At 42.0% G+C, this 20,028-nt stretch overlaps 1 protein-coding gene and 1 long non-coding RNA gene across 3 annotated transcripts; one reads left to right on the forward strand and one right to left on the reverse strand.

The window, feature by feature from the left end:
* The first annotated feature begins 934 nt into the window (after positions 1-934).
* Positions 935-17,838, forward strand: APELA (apelin receptor early endogenous ligand). 2 transcript variants are annotated; one of them, XM_053258274.1, is made up of 4 exons: positions 935-1,051; positions 4,335-4,719; positions 7,630-7,719; positions 16,806-17,838. In XM_053258274.1, the coding sequence occupies exons 2-3, from the start codon at positions 4,644-4,646 to the stop codon at positions 7,716-7,718; spliced, it is 165 nt and encodes a 54-aa protein (XP_053114249.1). In that variant the 5' UTR covers positions 935-1,051; positions 4,335-4,643; the 3' UTR covers position 7,719; positions 16,806-17,838. The 2 variants fall into 2 exon arrangements, with proteins under 2 accessions (XP_053114249.1, XP_053114250.1); XM_053258275.1 differs by having other exon boundaries at positions 16,889-17,838.
* On the reverse strand, positions 5,818-16,668 carry LOC128328364 (uncharacterized). The gene is made up of 2 exons (XR_008309164.1): positions 16,558-16,668; positions 5,818-6,315 (listed from the first exon to the last, which is right to left on the reverse strand). It is a non-coding gene; the product is annotated as an uncharacterized LOC128328364 (long non-coding RNA).
* Positions 17,839-20,028: the final 2,190 nt, after the last annotated feature.

Genomic DNA, 20,028 nt, shown 5'->3' on the forward strand with positions numbered 1-20,028 from the left:
GTAAGCATGCAGATGCTCTTCCCAGAGCAGCCCCATCCCCTGAAGGGAATATCTTTCAGTGCTCACATGTAGTCTCCCATTCAAATGCAAACCAGGGTAGACCCTGCTTAGCAATGGAGACCATTCATGCTTGCTACTGTAAGACCAGCTCTCCTCCCTCACCACTGTGTGGAAGAAAATCCTCCAAACTGGGAATTTGAAAGCACTACTGCAGAAGACTGTTATAGTCATTGGTGAAGACTTTGAGAGGAGTAGCAATAGAGTCTGTGAGAAATATAATGGGCGGGGGGGGGGGGGAGAAATGGGTACACTTGATCAGGCTCTGAGTTCTAGAGGAGTCTTGGCTATTCCCTTGATTTTTCACATGATTATTAGTCATATTTTACATCATCTAACATAGGGGTTCCAGCTTGTGGTACTCCAGATGTTGTTGAACTACAACTCCCATCATCTCCAGCCACAGTAAATTGTAGCTGGGGATGATGGGGGTTGTAGTTCAACAACATCTAGTGTACCACAGGCTGGGAACCCCTGATACAACTTTTGCACAACTTGAATTTTTGAACAGCACAAATATTCTTTTAGGACTGCACTTTACTGCATGCTTCATGTCTGGTTGCACATGTAAAAGAGTCCTGGCATAATCTGGTCTACTGCTGTACTGGTCTACCTCAGGCGCGTAACAACGATCGGGCAAGGGGAGACAGTTGTCTGGGGGCCCCACTGCCTGGAGGGGCCCTCCAGAGGCACCTCACGTGACTCCCCATTGCCCCCTGCCCAGCCCCAAGGCCCCTCAGCCACTTGCCCTTTTCTCCCTCTCTCCTGCTTGTTATCCTGGCCCGCAATAGAAGCAGCAGGCAAGCTGCCAAGAGCTCCTTTTCTCCTGCTTCTCAGCTGATCGGCGGGTGGGCGGGGCTTCCACGGAGGCCTCCGTGTAGGCCGCAGTGAAGCCTGAACTCGAGTAGGCCCAAGCAAGCCAGGAAGGAGGAGACAGCCAGAGTGGCCACCAGTGTTCTCTGCAGCAGACCCCTTGCTGCCCAGCATTTGCCAGGTAGAGTGTGAACTCCTTTTTGTGGTTACCTTTCCCGCCCCCCGCCCCCCGATACATAGGGATCTGCTTGCCATAGGGCTTTGATATCGGGGGGAGGGACTGAGAAGTCTCTGGATATTTATTTTAAAACAGATTTTTTTTTTTAAGCCAGTAAATTTTCCAAGCTATCTAAGTCCTATAAGTGGCTTGTTTCATGGCAGAAAATTACAAAAACTATTGGAACAAACAGTATTATATTTATTTTATTCATTCATTCATTCATTTATAAATACACTTATGTTCAAGTTGTTTTGCAACCCAGAAGGCCTGAGTGAGAAGCATGTGTTGTGCTTTTATTTTATTTTATTTTTCTTGTGTGTGAACTGCTCCCCAATAACTCGCAGGGACTTCAGGGTAAATCTGGCCAACATGTGAATGCAGCACCTCCATTCCAGAGGAGATGTGTGTGAAAGAGCTTTAAAAGCCTCCTGTGAAAAACCTCCTGGAATCGACTGAATTTGTTCAGAATTCTGAGAAAACAAACATAGGTTCACCCTGCATGGTTGAAAGTCTCCTTTGCTAATCTGCAGCGAGGGGCCCATTTTAATAATTCATCTTTCTAGTGTGTTCTAGGCATTAAAAGTAATACAAATGTATAGTACTCAATGTATATCACTATATATGTGACGTGTGCATGTGTGTATTCAGTGAAATGTATTTCCAGGCAGCATACTTATTTTGAAATATCAGACTTAAATCCTTGGGGGCCTGGGGTGTGCAGAGGCCCTGGACTTTGAGTGGTGGGGGCCCATTTTAAAATCTCGTCTCTGGGCCCACTCCAACCTTGCTACACCCCTGGTCTACCTCAACAAACAGGGTCAGTTTTCCTTAGGAATCTGCATGGGAGCACACCATTTGCTTCCCCACAGGACTACTTTGTGGCCATTGTTTATAGATGAAATAAAGCCATGGTCCTCAAAATTATGTTTCCAGTTGGCAAATAATTGCAGCAGAGAAATCACTTAATATTCTTTATTAAGGAGAAAGAACTGGGTCAAAAAAGGGGTGAAAAGAAGAAGGAGTTACACTCTTTATGTAGTTACACTATTTGTTTGGTTGCATAAATGTGCCATTAAAAAAACACACAAGAGTTGCTGTGCTCTGGAGTTCATTCATTATGTTCACGTCTGATGTACCTATTGCTTTCCAAGGCTAAGCTCAGGGGGAAACAGATCTACAAGCTGGAAGCAGAAGCTAGCTGTCCTCGGCACTGATTGGCAGGAAATGTTGATGTCACAATTCCACTACCTGGAACTCTGCTGCAATGTTTTTAAAAAGGTTGAAGACCTTTCTTAAGTGTCATGAACTTTAATCATATATATGTATTCAAACACCACATGAACAATTTTGATTTTTAAGTGAACAACCTGCCTGAAGCATAGCAGGGGAGGGGAAAAACTGATGGACCAGTTTTTGGACCAGTGTCCAAAAGTGGGGGCAAGTGCATAGCAGCATGAAGGCAAGGAGAAGCTGGTCTTGCCTTGCTTCAGATAAAATGAATGTGTGCACTCTTGATTTTAGGTACCTCTCAAGGGCGTAGCTATAATGGAAGAAGTGGGGAACAAACTGTCTCTGTGCCCCGAGGGAAGCCAAGCCCCCCCCTGCAGATGACATCTTGCTCTTTGCTCTCCCCTCCTGCCTCTCCAAATAAGAAGGGGGGCAGGGGCCCATTTTAACTTTGTCACAGGGACCACACCAGCTTGCTATGCCCCTTGTTTCTCTGTATACAGCCTTTGTTTCTCTGCCACAGACACTTAATGAATTTTTACTCCATGCCCAGAGGGTCACTGCTTTGCTTTCCCTTGATTCTGCAGGTCTCCTGCCCCATTGCACATTTTTGTTGTCCTAGCAATAGTAAAAGGTAAAGTGTGCCATTGAGTCAATTTCGACTCCTGGCGCTCACAGAGTCCTGTGGTTTTCTTTGGTAGCTACCAAAGACGACCACAGAGCTCTGTGGTCACCAGGAGTCAACACCAGTCAACGGCACACTTTACCTTATTCCATCATTCCCATCCTTGCTGTCTGCATATCCCCTATTTCCCCTGGGTCCTGGCTTTCACTCATTCCCATCATCTCTAAACACACACACACACACACACACACACACACACACACACACACACACACCACACATATCTCTACATGGCCACACAGAAAGGAGGCAGCCTATAGATATCAAGACTAGTAGCCATTGATAGACCTGTCCTCCATGAATTTGTCCAAGCCCCTTTTAAAGCCATACAAGCTAGTGCCCATCACCACATCCTGTGGCAGAGAATTCCATAGATTAATTATGACCACACAGAAAGGAAAGTTGTATCCAGAAGCCCACATAGAATGCTAATATACCTTGATTCTGTAGGTTGAAGGACACTAGTTAAAGATGCAACATTTGTACATTTCCTTATAGATGCAGCAGGGTGTTTTGTACATTTCCTTATAGATGCAGCAGTTCATCTAGCAATAAGGTTAACTGAAAAACACTGAAAATATGCCAGTACATTATTTATTTATTTATTTTGCTTTCACTGAACATAAAAGCATTAAAGTATCCAGATGTGTAGCAGGGGGTCACTTAGGGGGTCAACTCCCCCCCAGGATTGGCCTGGATTATCAATATGAATTCCAAAATAACTATTGAAACTAGCAACCCTGGATATTTTAATGTTATTGTGAAAAATATTTGGGGGAAATAGGTGGGGGGATGGGATACCTCCGGGAATAGCATGAGTCAGAGCTGGCAACCTTATTTAGATGACGCACTTTGAAGGGTGGGAATCCATGCTAGACTGAAATGTTATGCCTTGGGTTGTGTGGGTGTGTAATTTTGTTTTATTTGTTACATGTGACAAATTTTAGTCAATACCTCACTCAATACCTATTTTATCAATCTTAATAGTCTTGCAGACAAGCCAAGACATTTTGTTCCTACAAAAGGCACCCATTAGGTTTAACAGCTTATATTTTCACTTTGAATGGATGCTACTTTGCAGGTAGTTGATGGGGGATAATGGTTTGGGGGGTAGCAGCAAAAGGGGCCCACAATGCTTAAGCAGGTCCTTTCAGAGTGGGACAAAAGGAAAGACTTCCTGTCCCTTCCATGGCTTTTTGCATGTGGGACCAAGATGGGCAAATGCAGCAAAGCATAAACAGTTGCAAATGGGAGGAGGGAGTCTTTAGCTTGTTTTGCATATTTATCCTTGCCTGGAAGTTGGACCATTGTTTGAAAGGCTCCTTGTTTCAGATACGGTGACAGAAGCTGCTGTTTACATGGGCTTTTCTTCCTGTTGTTTGCTTATGGAAAATAAGTGGGAGTGACAAAAAAGAAGGAGAAGAAGAAGGCAAGAGAGGGAGGCACTGACCACAGAGCAGAGCCAGTAACCTTGTCTTATGTGATCATTAACCTTGCTGAAAAGGCAGCTGGCAGCTCCTTTTTAAAGCTTGTCATTAGAATGTGAGCGGAGTCAGAGATACTGCAGACACATTTCAGGAAGAGTGTCCAATTTGCGGCAAGTGTTATAAATATTGGATCCATTTGGTGCGTGCCTGCAAAATGAGATTCCAACAGCTCATTTTGACTTGGTTTTTGCTCCTGACTGGAGTGCTCCTCATCAGCGGACAGAGGCCAGGTAGGAATTATGCTTTGAAGATGTTAAATATCTGTGCTTCTAAATACAGCATGTTGGATTTTTGTGGTCACTACCTTTGAAGTCAGTCCCTTTGGTCGGGGCTATATTTCCATAGTAATTTTTAACAGCTTGAACTGCCTAATAGATGTTGTTTCTGCATGCCACTTTTCAGATGCAATGCAAAGACATTCCTTTTTCTGCTCATAAAAAGACAGAGCATTACAAATTAATGGCCATATCGGTTATATCAAGCATAGATTTATGTGTAGCATAAACATTATTTTCTCTTCTATAGTTTGCTACGCTAGTCTTTGTTGAGGTATATCGTAATAAAGTCACAAGACAATGCAAAGGGCAAACTGTAGATTTAAATCGGTCACTTCAGCTAAGCCCTGAAGCCATATGAGTGAGCTGAAAGGAACCTCTAATTCAGAAAGCCTATCTTAAGCTGGTTGTGTATATGCAAATATGTTTATAAATGATGACCATCCTAGCTGTGTGTAATACAAATTTATTGTACTATTTTCTATTGGAAATGCTCTGCAATCTTTGGCTACTATCTGCTTATACTACTGCTTTCTTGCTTCCTTTTAAACTGTGACTTTTGATTGCCTTTAGCTAAGACTCAAAGTACTTTTTAGCATCCTCTACTGATCCAGAAATGAATTCTCCCAATTTCCTACAACTTTTAAGCAATTTTTGCCAAAATTTGAAAAGAAAGGTGAATTCAGTTCTAATATCTTGATACTCCAAAGAGGTAGGGTATTTGCATAATTCCCTCCCCGCTCCCCAGCAGACACTTCAGTGGGGAGGAACACTTTTCTGATTAAAGCTGGCATCCCCAGACTACTTGGCAGTAGTAGTTTTATTAACTTCTGTGATATAACACTAGAGCAAATAGCCTGAAGTGGATTGTAGCCTTAAGGCAAAAAGAGAGTTGTCTGGGCACCAGCTGGCTCAAACAGACATTTCCAGTCCTCTTTGGTTGAGAGAAAGTTAAAGAAAAACAAGGAATGGACAGTCAGGGTAAGGGATTTTAAATCCTATACCCAGTCTGCCTTTTTTGTACACCAATAAGTAAAGTCACACCACGGCAGCTGAAAAGAGAGATTGTGTCTATGGTAAAAAGCAGAAGACATAATACTGCAATGACTCGGTTATCCCAGGACAAGATCCCTTGTGCTAGTTGTCAAGGCATCTCTGGAGTTCCAATGCTGTAAGACTATGGAGCAGAGGAAAAAAGGACCTGTTTGGGATGCTTTTGGGATTGTCTTTAAAATACCCAGCATCTGTCGGGATACTGGGATCAAAGAAGACATGGTTTATCTTAATATAGGTCTGCTTAAGCAGTTGCTGGCTTCTGTAGAATGGTCAGTGAATTGTCTGTCCAGCCCACTATCCTCTGACACAGAACCGGAGGCTTCGGGAAGAACAGTAATATTTGTGTTTGCATTGTATTTGTATCCTGGCCTCCCTCTAAGAAGCACAGAGCAGCATCTTCGTTTTCACAACGGTTTTGTAAAGTAGACTAGACTGAGTGACTGTGGCTTGCTGGACGGCTTTCCACCATGAGCACCATCATAGATTAGAAGAGACCTGCTGGATCAGACGAGAAAGGTTCATCAGATCCTGTTTTCTACAAAAGGCAAACAGATGCCTCTAGGAAACAGGGTGTGCAACTGATATTTAGCAGCATACTGCCCCTGAACCTGGAGGCTCCATATAGTATTGACTGACCTATCCTCCATGAAGTTGGAGCAACAACGCAAGACAGGGTTTCCCATGTCCAAACCCATATTTAGCCGCTCAACCACACTTGCAAATGCTGTACTCTGCACTGCATCTTCAAGCAGCTAAAGATTTAGAGATGTGTCTGTAGTGCTTAAAATGTGTTCATCCCCCTTTCCTAAGCATTCAGACCACTTTGCATTCTTTAAATAATCATAGGCCAGTATCATTATCCCAGGTAGGCTAAGGCAGAAAGATAATGTCTTGCCTGTTCAAGGCAAGCTCATCTATGAACTATTCATTTATTCTAATACTAAATTCTTTCAAATATTTTAACTATTAGCATTTTCAGAAAGAGTTGCAATCTCTTATATATCCATTTTCTTCCATACCCTAAAGCTGGGGAGCATAGACTACAGGCTTGCAGGATCTATTTTGGTTCTTACAAGAACTCCCGTGGCCCACCAACTGGAGTCAGGTACAAAATAGTGGCTCAGAATAAATCTTTGGGGGATGGGGCTGTAGTTTGGTGGCAAAGCAGCTGAACCTGGAGATGCCAGGTTCAATCCCTGGCATCTCCAGGTAATGTTGGGAAAGACTCCTTCCTGAAACCTTGGAGAGCTGCTTCCAGTCAGTGTAGAGACAACACTGAATGAGATGGACTAGTGGTCTGACCAAGTATAAGGCAGCTTCCTGTGTTCTTAGAATGAAGGACCAGGGTACCTCTAAGCATATGCTCAAACCCAGCATTTGTTTGTCGTACAGAGTTGAACTCATAGTCCTTGCATACAAAAATCCTTTCCTCATTTCCCCTCAAGTTTTCTTCATTTCAGCAGCCTAATTAAAAAATAAATCTATGTGATGTTGCTCTTGTTAAACAACTGTTTCTGATTTACAGCAAATTGCCCAGACATCTACATTATGCCCCTACCTAAAGCCTAAGGGCATAATCCCACTACAAGTAGTGCCCATAGATAGCTGAAGGTTGTGCAGTTTGCATTAGTCTGGCAATGGCTGTTATGTGAGGCAATTTCTAAAATAAAATCTACTGCTTCTGAAATGAGGTTGCTTTGCTACTAGAAACCCAAACATGATTTTTTTTACTTCATAATGAGCATGAAAATGAAGCTGGCATTAATTTTGATTCCTTTCTGTTTCAATATTTTCTCTCCTGTCTTCCAGCTAACCTGGCCTCCAGGAGAAAACTGCACAGACACCACTGTTCCCACAGGAGGTGCATGCCCCTGCATTCCAGAGTGCCCTTCCCCTGAGGTATCAGAAATTCTACAACGCTTGGGCTAAATTTAGGCAAGGGTCATTCATAAGTGTGTGGTAATAAAATCAGGCGCCAGCAGGATGAAATTGTCAAAAGCTGTGCCTTTAGGATTGCTGAGGGACACTGTGTGGGTAATTGAGAAGGTTCTGCAGAAGCTGCCCATCTGCAAATTAGACCTTCATTTCCAAACAGTTTAGGGGGCATTTTACTAACCCAAAACCACAAACAATTTCCTTTGGGCTCCGCTCTTTGTCATTTTATTTGCTCTGAAAATAGAGCAAGGGGGGAGGGAGCGGTAGTGGCAGGAGGGGTGGGAGAGAACGGAGGGGGGAAGCAGCACAATAAAAGTACTTGTTTTGTGTGAACTCCAGGGCACGGTTCCAAATGAGTGAGCAGTACTGGGCTCTCTGTCAATTATTTCACTCTCTGAGGCTGCCCAGAGAATAGGACCCATTTGACACCCTGCTGTCCAACTCTATTTTCCTACTGCCTTGCACATGAGACTGAAAATATTTCACACTATAAAATCTGAAACCCACTTCCCTCAGGTAGAATCTCTGCCATAAATCTATCTCTGCTAAGAATGCAGCAGAAACCTATAATATAAATGGGCCCCATTAGCTTGCTAAATAGAGAACTCCTTTACAATACAGTCTGATGGCACTCTATGCCATTATGAAGCAGCACTTTTATTCGGTCCACCTATGGCAGGATTCACATGGAACTATGTCATTTGAAGAGTTGATTGATCCTCATCACTGTTTTTTATTGGCCTGCTACTGTGATTTTTAAGAACAGCATTACACACAAAAATCCAACAAGTCATACTTTCCTGGGATGAATATCATGGGATGGGAAAAGCTTTACATGATGATGGTCGCATGTTGGCTGCTGCTGTATAGGAACAGGATGTATAAAAACAAGGACCATAATTACCATGCAACTCCATAAAAGACACACATTGCTGAATCTGTGCCCTTTAAATGTGTCTGTTCCACATGGATCTTGTGACTGGTGTGACTATAGGCAAGGGCTTGGGTGGCTCCTCTAGACAAAGTGTGTGGTGGCACAGGATCTTTGATTTTAGACTGCATTTCAGTATACAAATTGAAGTAATTCTAATGCAAAGTGATGATAATCTATGCATTGCCATCAATTTGTATATTGTATATGGTAGTGGACTTCACCTTAAGTGGTGCAGCAGGGAAATGCTTGACTAACAAGCAGAAGGTGGCTGGTTCAAATCCCCGCTGGTATGGGAAACACCTATATCGGGCAGCAGTGATATAGGAAGATGCTGAAAGGCATCATTTCATACTGCACATGAGGAGGCAATGGTTAACCCCTCCTATATTCTACCAAAAGAAAACCACAGGGCGTCCGGAGTTGAAATTGACTTGATGGCACACTTCTACTTTACCTCTTATACGGTAGTGGAAAGAATCAGTACTTTAGTCTCTAGTAGCATATAAATGCAAATACTTAGCCACTTCAGAAACATGCAGGTAGAACATGTATAGTAGAGCAAGGATCAAAAGGAAGCCAAAGCTCCCTTTCAAGGAAGCAGCACCATTTACAGATGAATAAAACATGCTGTTGATAGCTTTACATTTCCCAGCCTATGCGCTCTCTCTCTCTCTCTCTCTCTCTCTCTCTCTCTGTATATGTGAATACTTGAGCCCTTAGGTGGTTCCATGTAATAAATAAAAAATGACAGACTATAATCTCAAATCAATTACCTTAAAAGTGGGCGCCTTGGAACCAGTAAGACTCATTAGGAGTGAGTAATTTTAGGGGACGGCAACCATCTTTCAAGGACAGGTTTCCTTTGCTATGCTTTTAAGCCATTTTCAGGCATTCAAAATCTGTGGATGATGAACCCACATGGGGGTGACAGGCTCTCTCCCCAGCCAAGCACATATATTAGAACATCTGCAAAGAGCTGTGTACGGCTATTAAGGGAGTCTCTCCACAGACATTCTAATCCAGGGGTTCCTTCCCAACTTTTTTTTCAAGAAGTGTACTCCTTCTGTCTCAAACCTTCAGCTCATGTACGTGTGTGTGTGTGTGTGTGTGTGTGTGTGTGTGTGTGTGTGTGTGTGTGTGTGTACAAACACACAAGCGTCAGTTATAAGATGAACTATGCCAGTCACTGGTTTATGTCCAGCCTAAGTTACTCATGAGTACTCCCCTTGAAATTAATGGAATGAGTTTACTCTCCCTATTAATCTCAACTAGAATACATAGTGATAATTTTCTGAAGCCTGTCGTTCAGGCTGAAGGGAGGGGTACACTGAGCTTCAGCATGTAGCCAGCCAATCAGGAGTAGGGGAAGAGGGTCTTTAATCTCCTCTCTCCAGCAGTGGACACATCACTTCAGATGCTTCAGCTTCCAGCTGGCAATGCTCAGATGGGGAACATGCAGCATATGGAAACAGGAGGGCTCTGAGTACCCCCTGGGAGCTCTTCAAGTACCCCTGGGGTACCAGTATCCCCTGTTGGGAACCCCTGTTCCAGTGAATGCATGGAGGCTGGGTGAGGGGCTCCTTGTCCGGCATAGATTCATTAACCACAGATTTGGAGTGCCTGAAAAGGGCTTTTATTTAAAAATGGGCATGGAGTTCCAGCCAGAGCCTTACTATCTATGAATCCTGCCTCTATGCAGAAACTGAGAGAAAATGCCACCTTGCAGCAAACAGACATTAGCCCTTCAGGCACATGTCTCCAACACCAATGAGTTCTCTGGCCATGCCCTCAAGTGCCCATACATTCAGTGCTTGTCTGCAGAGAGAAGCGATGGGGCAAGGAAAGTTCCTCCCCTTGATTGGAAACCACAGTTTCTGCAGATAAGCACTGAATGTGGGGACATTCAACTTAGCTAATGTGTACCCACTTCCCCTCTCTGTGCCTTCCCAGGCTGAATGTGGGGGTAATGTCTGAAAAGGGCTATGCCTCACCATAGTATTTCTGACACTAAGTGGCAGCCATTCTTTATTTACTTTTTCCTTCCAATACTGGATTGCTCCGCTACAGGTCAGCAGGATATATAATTTGGGACTAAATGGCACTGAGAGCTACATCTTTTAAAAAACAGGTAGAACTACAGCCAACTGGTATTGATAAGTGATTCAGAAATGAGGGACATTTGTTGAGTCCCAAGTAGCCTGCAGGTGTTCTAAAATGAGCCACTTCCTAGAAAATAGTTTGTATAATCAGTTACAACTTGGAAAACAACATTTTAATGTTTCTTTGTACAATTCATCTTTACTTATGTGCCTCCTAACAATTGTACTGATATGCCTCCCCTGTGACATTTCTAAGTTTCCAACCAGTTAGGTCACTATTAGGCTTTTAAGAAGTGCCTTACACAAACGTAAGAGCTCGGTGTCAAGGCCCACCTGTGTGTTGATTTCAACAGGTGACAGATTGAGAGTTCAGTGGTTCAGCATAAGGCTATCAAGCCAAAGCAATCACACCAGCTCACTCAGCATGTAGGAATTTAAGAGCACAGTGGAATGCAGAGCTTGGAGGAGAAGGAATAGTTGTTGAGCTACTGCTGTAAAAGTGATTCAGAGAGTGGATTCAATAATCTCATCTCCACTCCCTTTCCAGTGTTCCTGTTTCACAGATGTGTAGACAGTCCCTAATGTGCTTTGACATAGAATGCATTTAAGTTAATATTGCAGAGCCTGGGTGATAAATAAATGTGCACTTAGGTGGGTTCCCCCGCCTCCTTATCCATTTGCAAACCTAAAAGCTATTTTGCAGCTAGTTCGATCTGAGGAGAAGCTTCCTTGTAACAACAATAAAAACCCTGCCAGTGAGCAGAAGCACATGCCCTTCACCATAACATATAACTTATTCTATGTGTGTTCGTTTCAACAGTGCTGAAATCATTTGTGGGCCAAGGAAGTGAAGAGGTTGGGAGTCAAAATTGCAATTTTTACCAATAAAAGTTTCATAGTGTAATCTGTACCATGATATGAATCTTGCAGTGCATGGGTTGCTAAGGAAACAACTTCGTAAAAGCACATTTTCAAGCCTCTCACATTTAGGTGTTTTATGCTGATTGGTTGTTGTTGTTGTTATTTGAAATCTAGGCTATGCCCATTGTTCAGGCTAGCCTACCATGAAACCACCGGTCCCTGGGCTTCCTGGAGGCATCTGGTTGGCTACTGTAGGAAGCAAGATGATGCATTCAGTGGAATTTTGATCTTATTTAAGGGGAGCGTTTCTTATGTTTATGGTTCTGAATTGACTAAGAGGATGGTGATGCTGATGGTCCCTATGGATTAGCCTAGAGATTGCCAACCTGACATTACTGGTGTGCATGGAACTGGTTTTTGTGGTTTGGTTTGAATTCAAACTGAACCACCGGTCCACAGAATGGTTTGGTTAAACCGACTAGCAGTTCGGTCCATTTCATCAAACCAGGTTGAACTGGTTCAACAGGCTATGCTTATAAATGCTCCCATGGTTGGGCAAGGTGATCAAAAGGGGTGGCAGCAGAGTCTCAGCTCCAGGCTGTCTTGGAGGAAGCAGATTATCTGTGCCCATTTCAAACTGGCTTTCAGGCAGACTATGGGGTTGAGACGGCCTTGGTCAGCCTGTTGTATGATCTCCAGTTAGGAATTGACAGGGGGAGTGTGACTCTGTTGATCCTTTTGGATCTCTCAGTGTCTTTCAGTACCATCGACCATGGTATCCTTCTGGGGCGCCTGAAGGGGTTGGGAGTGGCTTTGCACTGAAGGGGTTGGGAGTGGCATGGCTTTGCAGTGGTTCTGCTCCTATCTCTCAGGTAGGTACCAGATGGTCACTTGGAGACTGTGTCACTTCGAGACTGTGTCACTTGGAGACTGTTGCTCTTCAAAACAAGAGCTCTGGAATGGAGTCCCACAAGACTTCATACTGTCTCCAATGTTTTTTTAAAATCTACATGAAACCTCTGGGAGAGATCATCAGTGGATTTGGTGCAGGATGTTATCAGTATTCTGATGCCACCCAAATCTGTTTCTCCATGTCAACTTCATCAGGAAATGGTCAAACTTCCCTAAATGCCTGCCTGGAGGTGGTAATGGGCTGGATGATGGATAACAAACTGAAGCTGAATCCAAGCAAGATGGAGGTGCTCATTGTGGGAGGTCGAGACTTACAAAGTAGTTTAGATCTGCCTGTTCTGGATGGGGTTGTATGTAGTCTGGGAGTGCTTCTGGATCCAAACCTCTCTCTGATTTGTCAGGTTGAGGCAGTGGCTGGGAGTGCTTTCTATCATCTTCGGCTAATTTGCCAGCTATGTCCATTCCTGGAGATAAACGACCTTAAAACAGTAGTGCATATGCTGATAACATCCAGACTTAACTACTGCAATGTGCTCTACCTTGGGCTGCCTTTGTATGCAGTTCGGAAACTGCAGTTAGTCTCTGGGGTTTCCCGAAGAGATCATATTACACCCATTTTAAAAGAACTACACTGGCTGCCAATACATTTGCGGGAGAAATACAAAGTGCTGGTCATCATTACCTATAAAGTCCTAAACAGCTTGGGTCTGAGGTATTTAAGAGAGCACCTTCATCATCAACAACAACACCTGTTAAGTTCATTTGGGGAGCTCCTATTGTGGTTGCTACCGGTTTGGTTGGTGGCGACCTGAAACAGCGCCTTTTCTAGAGTTGCTCCGGGACTCTGGAATATGCTTCGTAATGAAATTAGAGTTTCCCCTTCTCTGGATGTTTTTAAGGAGGACCTAAAAACATACCTGTTACGTCAGGCTTTTAGTTTGGTTTTAGAGTTTCTATTGTATTTTAAATCATTTTAATTATGTTAATGTTTTAATGGTTTTATATTGTGAACTGCCCAGGGACCTTTTTGTATGGAGCGGTATATAAATGTACTAACTCACTCAGAGGGGAGAACCACTTTTTTGATTAAAGCTGACATCCCCAGACTACTTACTTACTTGGCAGTAGTAGTTTTATTAACTTCTGTGATACAACTCTAGAGCAAATAGCTTGAAGTGGATTGTGGCCTTAAGGCAAAATGAGAGTTGTCTGGGCACCAGCTGGCTCAAACAGACATTTCCAGTCCTCTTTGGTTGAGAGAAAGTTAAAATAAAGCAAGGAATAGACAGGCGGGGTAAGGGATTTTAAATCCTAAACCCAGTCTGCCTTTTTTGTGCACCAATAAATAAAGTCACACCACTGCAGCTGGAGAGACAGATTTTGTCTATGGTAAAGAGCAGAAGACATAACACTGAAATGACTCAGTTATCCCAGGACAAGATCCCTTATGCTAGTTGTCAAGGCATCTGGGGTTCCAATCCTGTAAGGTTTGGAAGGCTTTATGGGTTACAACCAGCACCTGGTATTTTGCCCGGAAACTTATCGGTAGCTAGTAAAGCTCTCTCAATACTGGAGTGATATGGTCTTTCCGAGATGATCCAGAGACCAACCTGGCTGCTGCATTCTGGACCAACTACAGTTTCCAGGCTATGTACAAAGGCAGCTCCACATAGAGCACATTGCAGTAGTCAAATCTGGAGATTACCAGCAGATGTACCACCGTTCTGAGGTCATTTGTCTCAAGAAATGGACGCAGCTGGAATATTAGCCGAAGCTGATAGAAAGCACCTCTGGCCACCTCCTCTACCTGGGAAACCAGGAAGAGGTGTGGGTTCAAAAGCATTCCCAGACTGCATACCTGTTGAAGTATGACCCCATCCAGAACAGACAGATCAAAATAGTCTCCTGAGTTCTGACCCCACATGATAAGTACCTACGTCTTATCTGAATTAAGTCTCAGTTTGTAATCCTTCATCTAGCCCATCACCGCTTCCAGGCAGGCATTTAGGGAGGTTATCCTTTTCTTGATTATGTTGAAATGGAGAAATAGATTTGGGTGTCATCAGCATACCAATAACACCCCGCACCAAATTTCCTGCTGATCTCTCCCAGTGGCTTCATGTAGAAACATTGGAGACAATATGGAGCCCTGAGGGACACCATACAAGAGTTCAGATTTTGAAGAACAACAGTCTCCAAGAGAGACCATCTGGGATCTGCCCGAGAGGTAGGAGCAGAACCACTGCAAAGTAGTGCCTCCCACTCGCAACCCCCTCAGACGCTCCAGAAGGGCATTATGGTTGATAGCATTGAAAGCTGCAGAGAGATCCAAAAGTACCAACAAAGTCACACTTCCTCTATCCATTCCTAATTGGATATAACAGTCATATAAATAAATATTCATTTTTTAAAAATCCAATCCCAGTAATGTGGACACCCTGTAGAAGGTGCCTATATTATTTGACTTTAATCAAAATGCAGAATCCTGCCTTGGAGGATAACTATTTAAACTTTTAATAGAAAATCCACTGAGCTTTCTAATATATTCAGTCATTGGCATTGGCCTAATTTGGAGATTAGATTATGCAAGGAATAAATGATTTTCCCACTAGACTTTTCTCAGCAGCTTCAGACTCATAAAATGTGTTTTTAAATGTTGAGCTGTTCTTGGAGGGAGACAATGGATTGTCTACAGACAAGTTAGGGGCAGAAAAGGTCCAGGCCATGTCGTAACATTCTTTAGCAAGTAGGAAGTAGGCCCTGTTAACTTTAAGAGGGAACAGAAACTTTATTAATATAGTTTAGGAACATAGGAAGCTGCCATATACTGAGTCAGCCCATTTGTCTATTTAGCCAGTATTGTCTTCACAGACTGGCAGCGGCTTCTCCAAGGTTGTAGACAGAACTCTATCTCAGCCTTGTCTTGGAGAAGCCAGGGAGGGAAATTAAAACCTTCTGCTCTTCCCGAGTGGCTCCATCCCCTGAGGGGAATATCTTACGGTGCTTACACTTCTAGTCTCCCATTCATATGCAACCAGGGTGAACCCTGCTTAGCTAAGGGGACAAATCATGCTTGCTACCACAAGACCAGCTCTCCTCTCTAATTTGTACCATGCCACCAGTATATACAGTGCCTTACAGAGTTATATGCAAAATAGTCAAATCCCTGCTCACAAGGAGCTTACAAAAAGATCTTCACTCTTTCCCCATTATCTGGCTGGGCAGATACTTCACCAAAAGTCCAGCATCCTGCCTTGCCTATACCTTGCCATATTTTAAAATAAGGTATCCATCACATAATTGACCCAATACTGGTTTCTCTGGAGTGGTTATTGGAAGTAAAAGCATTTGACTCAATAATTTAGGATATAGAAATTAAGATCTACTAAGATCTTTAACTATAGGAGACTATTTAGGCAATGTCTTTTTAAAAAGAATACTCCGTACAAAGAGTTTACTGCCTACAGATAAAATATTCCTTTTTAAGGACAGCAAACTGAGGTCCAATTGGGCAAGTTCTTAGGGTTCCACAGAAAGCTTGACAAAGGTCTATAAATACATCCCAGTCCCCACACCTGATTTCTAACTATCTAACAAGCAAACCTCTTGGATATCCAACAACTTGCATGTTTGCCCAAGTATTAGCCTTCCAAAGGTTTAATCCTTGCACAGTCAGACTTACAGGCTCCTCTAAGCATCTACAAGCAGCAACTGCTGTTTGAATAACGTACTTATTCAACTGATTCTAAACAAGATGAGGAGGAGTGGAGAAATACATCCTGTTTGTCTGATCCAAATCCACTGGATGACTATTCACCTTACATTTTCTAGATTTCCACTGTCTTGTAAGAACATAATGGAATGGCTAAAATTTTCTTGAATGAATTGTTCTGTTAAAAGCAACGTGTGTTGCAGAGCACAAGGCTATAATAAAGCTTCAAAGATAAATGCAGTTCACCTAATTTTCTTGGTTGGTGAATATTTGTGTTTTCCTACCTTACAATTCATTGAATTCAAACAGATCCAGTTATCCTAATGATGCAATAATGATTAAGGAAGGCAGTTTGGTTTTTTCCTTGGTCCCCAGGAAGTCAGTTGCTGCTAATAATGTTGTTCCCAAAACACCAGTAATTCCGCCACCTGTCTTAAAAACAAGCAGCTCTATGCATCTATTTTTAAAAATGTTGACTAACTCAATACAATGATTAGAAATCCAGGCTGATTTATTCTTCCTCAATATATAGTTTCCATAGCTGCTGGGAAGAGGAATGAAGTGGAGAAGTCCAAATGACAACATTTGATAGTGGCACTATTGTAATCTATGCAGGTGTCCTATAAGCCATCATCTGGAAGCATTCAAACACCTTATCAGAAGCCTGTTGGGATAAGCTTCACAGGAGTTTTGGGTTTCTCCAAGCAGGGAGAACACAATGAAGAAGAAAGCAATCCTATCTGGGAGCTTTGGAAAATCATCTGTGCAATATGATAGTTTTTCTTTCCATCAACACAGCACTCTAGTAGCCAGAAAGCAAACTTTACAGTATTAGGACAGTTATATCATTTTAAAAGAACTATTGGCATATTAACAGTATTATCACTTAACTATTTGTATGTTTGTATATCTTTTACACCTAGCTAAGAATATGCAAGAATGAAGCAACTGTTTCATAAATAATAGGATTGGATTGGTTATTATTTATAATTGCATATTTGATGTTTAAAGCCACCATTATTCAATCAACCTTGCCATTATTTCAATACTAGGATATTGACTTGCATTGTCAGGTGCCTACTTGTCTTTTAGTGGAGAATTCTTAAATAATTAACTTCCACTGTAGAGTCCTACAGGCATGTCTGAACCTCTTTTGGAGTTCTGCTAATCCCAATGGAAATGTACCAAGTGAGGCAACACTGATAAGATTTTGCAAAGTCAGGGTCTCATCAAATAGGTCAACGTATTCTTCCTTAGAAAGTATTCATGAGTGTATTTGTATTAACTTTAAAAAGTCTTTAGACATTCAAGTAGAGCATTGGTTGATTTATTTCTTTAAAGCATGTTTGTAACTGTACATGTTGTAAAAATTGTACTTTGAATACCATTGTCATTTAAAAAAATATTTGTATGATTTTTTAAAAAATTTGTATTCTGTACATGAAAATTACCCACATCCAAAGACGTGAATTATTTGCCTAATGTGTTTGTAAATTTCATATGGTATCAATGGAAACTTTGATAACCTATATAGAGCTAAATAAAACATAGCTTAAATAATGCTATTTCTTTTTCTGATCAAAAGGAGAATATTGGCTTTTCTACCTACCAGCTTTCACTGTAGCTCAGTTCTGTTCTGCCAAAAAGCTGTTCCTTAATATCAGCTGTTCCTGATAGAATGGCATAGGAGATGGCTAATGCCACTTTCCTTTTAAAGATATTATGGTTGTCTTGATCCAAGATCAAGAATGATTCAAATGTATTTTATTTTTCTCCTTGGAGGTACATCTCGGTATTGGAAATCAATATTGATCTTGCATGCCAACACAATGTTTTCCATATATGTCACTCAGATAAAAATATTACATTGAATTCATTCTAAAAAAGAATTAAGGATTATGTTGCATTTTTGTACTGTTTTTAGTATGTTGCCAATGGTATTATTGTAAAATTACATGTATGAGATTGCAAGTAGCGCCAGAATGCTGGAGACGTGTTCACTGCCAGTTGTGCCAAGCAGCCTATAGAATATTAACTTTAAAGAAAAACCTCAACAGGCTAAAGAAACTTGTTTTAAAATAACCAGTTCATGCAAATCATTCAGTGACAGTCCATCAGCTGAGATGGAACTAGAAAGGAACCTGCGCAAGAATCTTATCCAGCAAGAAGAATATATTGCCCCATCTAGGGTCTTATTTCATAGGGTTTCAGAAGCTCTTATGTAAGGTCTACCCCTTTAACTTTGATAGCATTGGACAGTTACATGCTATTTCATGCAGATGTTGGACTGGACACCAACTCGCATAATCCTAATTGTGGGCCACAGTGGCTGGGGATGATGGGAGCTGTAGTCCAAAAACAGCTGGAGGGCCAAAGTTGTGCAGCCCTGGATTAGAGCTACAAGTGGCAACCACAACAAATATTTATATACCACTTTTCAACATAAGTTTCCAAAGCAGTTTACACAGCAAAATAAATAAATAAGATGGCTCCCTGTTCCCAAAGGGCTCACAATAAAAATTAAAAAAAACATAAGACAGACCCCAGCAACTGACACTGGAGGTACTGTGCTGGGGTGGATAGGGCCAGTTACTTTCTCCCTGCTAAGTAAAGAGAACCACCACGTTAAAAGGTGCCTTTTTGCCAGGTTAGCAGGGGAATAGCCATGTAATTTGTAGAATATTAAAACTCAACAGAGTTCATGGGACTTCTCTAGAGTAAGTGATCCAACACAGGTGTTTGTGTGGACTATAAAATATGAGAAAAATATAAAGCTTGGCAAAGCATCTCTGTATCAGGAGCAATTATTTCAAGATTTGAACAATAGCATAATACTATTTACATAGGCGTAGTCATGTTAGTTTGTTGTAGCAGAATTCATCAAGTATTCTGGCGTCCTTTGTGGAATATAGTGTTTGGGTTAGGCGGTGTGGTGTAGCACAGGGGTTCTCAAACTTCAGTCCCCAGCTGTTGGACTATAACTCCCATAATTCCCAGCCACATTGTGGATGGGGATGATTGAAGTTATAGTCCAAGAACATCTGGGGGGACCTCTGGTGTTAAAGAGTCTGATTAGTACCAGAAAGACCTGTTTTCATATCTCCACTCCATCATGAAGCTGAGTTTTGTTTGGTCAGTCACCCTTTCAGCGTAGCTTGTAAGGTCGCTTTGAGGGTCAAGGGACAGGGATAACCTTATACGCTATCCATATACTATGTGGAGGAAGGGCAAGATACAAATTAATTTGATTTAAGGCCCATTTTAGGGAAGTAATGGATTAACACATTGTTGGATGCCAGATCGCTGCATGAATGTGTCAAAGTGGGCCCTGTTAGTTCACAAAAGCGTATGTCATAATTATTAATGTGGTTGCCTGTATGATGCCACAATACTCTTTGGGTTGGATACAAAGAACTTTGGCCAGAAGAAAAATAGTTGTTGGCACTGTCCAAGGACTTGAGCAAAAGTTTGCACATGACTATAATAGACCTCAGGTTTCTGTACATGAGTGTTTTTACAGTGAGCAGGAAATGCCTTTCGCATACAGAGGTGCCACTTTGGATCCAACCTCTTGCTTTTAAGAATAAAAATGGTTTCATACACAATAGCTAGTTCCTGCTGTTTTCTATGTATCCAGCTGTGTAACCAAGGAAGGACCTATCTGAATGGGACTAATGTATAGGTCTGAAGAATAGGAGTCAAAGGAATAATTTCTATTAAGATGTAATCCTTATCCCAGTTCAAACAGATGTGGG

This window comes from Hemicordylus capensis, chromosome 5 (genome assembly GCF_027244095.1).
Source record: "Hemicordylus capensis ecotype Gifberg chromosome 5, rHemCap1.1.pri, whole genome shotgun sequence".
In the NCBI taxonomy this organism is placed as follows: Eukaryota; Metazoa; Chordata; class Lepidosauria; order Squamata; family Cordylidae; genus Hemicordylus; species Hemicordylus capensis.